The 4,198-nt window shown below is 44.4% G+C and overlaps 1 protein-coding gene across 1 annotated transcript; it reads left to right on the top strand.

Moving 5' to 3' along the window:
* Window positions 1–238: 238 nt before the first annotated feature.
* GLAREA_05553 (Ankyrin repeat-containing protein) lies at window positions 239–3,619 on the top strand (the record flags this gene model as incomplete). The annotated part of the gene is made up of 7 exons (XM_008078842.1): window positions 239–621; window positions 825–926; window positions 1,034–1,295; window positions 1,346–1,388; window positions 1,657–1,755; window positions 1,812–3,169; window positions 3,230–3,619. The coding sequence occupies 7 exons, from the start codon at window positions 239–241 to the stop codon at window positions 3,617–3,619; spliced, it is 2,637 nt and encodes an 878-aa protein (XP_008077033.1).
* Between the last annotated feature and the right edge of the window lie 579 nt (window positions 3,620–4,198).

Here is a 4,198-nt window from a genome sequence, read left to right as displayed (position 1 = left end):
ATAATATAGATATGTCATCTAAAAAATACGACGGGGACAAAATGGTATTTATGTACGACTCGAGACCTTCCTCCAATCAACTTGGTCTTTCTTCTCCATTGGTCAAGAATTTAGATCACGACACCGAGGCCGCAGGTAAGGCAGACTGCGGACTGTGACCATCGTCGCAATGTTCAGGCTCGTCCATCGTTCCCCCTTTCCAACATTTTTCCTGCTTTCCTGCTTTTATGATTTACTTATGGCTGAAGTCTTCGGTGTAGTTGCCGGCGTTGCTGGAATCGCCTCTCTAATTCCCAAGCTTATCAGTGGCATCGACACTTTACGCGATGTACAGAGATCCGCAGATAAGGCTCCAGCTGAGTTGGACGCTCTAGCAGATGAGCTAAAAGTGTTGAAGCGCTTCCTTGAAGAGGCCGCGCGCAATGAACATTTCGTGCTCGAAATGGGCAATGCAAGTTTGGGACAAGTCATTAGCGGCCTCGAAAAGCTGAAGAGGAAGTTCGCAGCCCAGTTAGAACCAAAGAAGACAAAAATGCCGAAAATCTTTCTTTTCCGACACTGGAAAGAGGATGTAGAAGCCCTCCAGGACAGTATTCGGACTGTTAAGTTAGATTTGATTATGTGAGTGTACCCTCTTAATGTTACCTTTATTCTAGAGCCAACATTCCTACAGAATCAACACACGCCACACCGTACTACGACAAGAGGAACATATGCTAGTAATGCAGAATTTCCTCTCGTCATTGCTTACCTCGAGCTTTGGGGGTGAAACTGTCACAGCTTCTCCATTACCATTAACATCATCCTCATATCCATCCGACAAGCCTGCGCTTGTTAACCGCACTATCACCTGCGCACAATCTTCTGAGTACAGACATAACTGGAACTGTGCAGAAAGGCACTGCTCTTGTCGCTGCCACCACACAGTAAGAATAAAACGACGCTTCTGGGCACTAGAATATACACGTTTGATATCCCGCCAGACTTGCAACAGCAAATTTTGCAATGGTACTAAGTATGGAGTATCTTTCAGGTTCACACTTTCACAGTGTGCAATTCCATCGTCGGCGACAATTGAGCTTTTTGTTCTTGCTACACAAGCCAGATTCTCGCTTCGTCCTGCTTTCGAAGTGGAACACATCGTTCGATATACTTCTCCTGGGTTTGAGACCTTGTTGAGATATGAGAAAGATATCATAACAGTCGAAGAAGCACGAGATAAATTTCTTGATCTCTTTCGGTCAGATTCGACCTTTAAAAATCACGTCAACCCGGCCGGACATTCGTATATTGAGGTAAGATTTTTGGGTTCATGACTAGTCAATGTGTGTAACAATTGAGATAGGAACTCTTAAGGGTACCGCGCTGGGGCCCAGTGGATAGAGCAGGTCAATACTCCCTTCTCGAGCTCTTTATGGGCGAGTTTGGGATGACGCGGGGAATAAAAGATACGAGGTAAGAATGTCTTAATATTTGTTTATTAAGCAGACTGCATGTGCAGTATAACGTTCTAAGTACGTTTAGTTGACGAGATACTTCTATAGATTCCTCACTCGCTGTGTAAACTGGATTGGGGAAGGGCCTCATCTAGAATTGCTGGACCATCTTCTTGATCTTGGCCTCGATGTTACGATATTCGACTCTCCGCTGGCACAGAACTGGCCCCCCCATCTTCACCAGACTGGATAGCCGAGGACATAGTGGAGGATCCATTCTTCCTTGAGTACTTAGGAAAGCTACTTAAGAACAATCAAGGTAAGTCGCATCCTCAACTACGACGTCAACTGTTTTGTGCTAATCTTCCTACATAGGCTTTGCTGATATGTCACCCCTTCATACAGCCGTTTTACTTGGTTCGGATGAGTCATTTTACAAATGGCTCTCTAGCTCTGCCAAAGACGAAAAGAACTTCCTGGATCAGACCCCTATGCACCTTGCAACTTCCAACTGCCAGCGTCTCGTTGCACTAATTAAAGCTGATCATAATTTAGATGCTACAGATATCTATGGCATCACACCCCTCATGTACGCGGCTGGTTCAAACTCCGAGGATTGTTTTATCGCACTCCTGGAATACGGAGCAAAATTAGATATCCAGTGTAAACGATACAACCGTACCTTTATGCAATATGCTGCTGTTCGTGGCAATTGGGACCTGCTTTTTACATACCTCTGCTGGGTAGAAAAGAAGGTTGAAGAAGATGCGTTAGAAAAGATAATAATTGAGGGCTGGGCGCAAATGCTCACGACGTGGTATTACGTGGCCTACCCAGACTATCTTGGAAAAAGGAAGGTGTCATTCCAGCAATTCCTAGCTAAGTGTGGCTCGGTCGACTTTATGATTAAAGACCAGGACAGAGAGTTGCAGGACAATACCCTTTTGCATTACGTCAGATCTGCAGAGGAAATTGACATCCTGCTTGAGAAAGGCTTCACACGAATCAATCATGTGAATAGTGCCGGTCACCACGCGCTTATCACAGCTATATACAATCACTGTAGTGTGCCGGACGTGGCGCGCAGGCTTCTTGCTATTGGTGTAGAAATCGACATCCAGGACAATTCACACCATACTGCACTTCACCATATGCTTGATAGCTTGCTGCGCTCTGTATCAAGCAATACCTGGGGAGCTATCGACACTCTATGCGTACTTCTCGCCAACGACGCAGACCCACTGTGTATCGATAACTGTAGGTGTCCCTGCTCACTTGGTGGTTGCCTTCCTTCCTCGGTACTTTGCATGCAAGCTCAAACTGGTAGCTTCTACGTCACCACCGTACCTATATGGTCACTAGAATGGCTCACTCTGATTCTCAAACACCGAAACTTAACTGAGGCCAGAGTCATTGTTCTTTCTCTCATTCGCAGAGCGAAATTTGACGACCTAGGAATGACACATGTTTGCTGCGGCCGCCGTCAGGGCTATTTCTCTCCGCCAAACTCTCAGGGGCACGCCCCAATGCCCGATGAAGATATCGATGCGATTCTGGAGGAAGAGTTCGAGTTTATCGACATGTTACAAGAAGAAATGGCGCTGAGTTCAGCTAAACCGTATGAAGAACTTGTTGATGAATGGATACAACAAATCAAAGCGGCACTTAAAAAATCTTGTATGGAAGCAAGTGAGAAAGATAAAAGCATTGTAAAGGAAAAAGTCATCCACGGTGTATATTCCCTACATCTTTACCGCTACCATGAATATTAAGCTAATCCAGAGCAGCCACAGCCCATATATGAAGTGGACAGCAAAAATGACTGCTTTAGATTTAGGCCTTTATATGTTTACTGTCCGAACAGAAATCCAGCTGAATCTGCGAAACGAGAGATTGTCGAATATATCCACTGGATGGAGTATGAATATCATTGTGGAAAGACTTCTGCACTGTGCAAAGGCGTGGGTGGATCTACTAAGGACGACTGGTACCTCAGCAGGCTTTCTTGGCTGTTTAAACTCGTCAACGAGTTAGGGATTTCAATGGCAGAACTTACTGCCAGCATAAGGGAGAAAAACGAACCAGATCCAGAATGTCTGGTTAAGCAGCCTATCGGGGTAGAAGAAATCACTAAACACTTGATAGCGTCGTGGCGTGTATGGGAAGGACGTCGAGATTTGTAAGATGGGAAGGTTGAAGTATAGTCAAGCAAACAGTTGCTGAAGTACTGGTTTCTTAATATAATTCTGTAAAAGGATTTCGCCTAATACATGAGGTTCATCTTCGCACTGCCGACCTACCTATCATTCTACAGAACGGGAGCTTTGTTACGAAACTCGGCTAAAGCAAAAACCAAATCTGGACAGAAGTAAACGGACTAAAAGAACGCCTATGCAATTTGTGCTTTTATTTTGTCTATTTACTCGTTAAATTCAGATACGATAGCTGTGGATTTGTTTCAGCTAGTTCCAAGATTATATCACCACGACGATGTCAATATCTCATTTTCTCAGGTCATTTGTTTTTATTTAGATGTCAAGATTCCCATGCGCACCATCTCGAGTTCCAAGGCGCTGGAACTTCCTCGTACAATGCTGTTAGATATATCGCTTCTATAATTCCGTGATAGATCAACCACAGTATCATATAATTCAACTCGAAAAAGAGACATACTATGGCCATCATTTAGACAAAGACAAACCCGTGGAAGGAGACTCTATGAATAGATTCATTCCTTTCCTGTGGGTATACCTCAACGCTAT

Source organism: Glarea lozoyensis (assembly GCF_000409485.1).
Source record: "Glarea lozoyensis ATCC 20868 chromosome Unknown GLAREA10, whole genome shotgun sequence".
Taxonomy (NCBI): Eukaryota; Fungi; Ascomycota; class Leotiomycetes; order Helotiales; family Helotiaceae; genus Glarea; species Glarea lozoyensis.
This window is presented reverse-complemented; position numbering and strand designations above follow the sequence as displayed.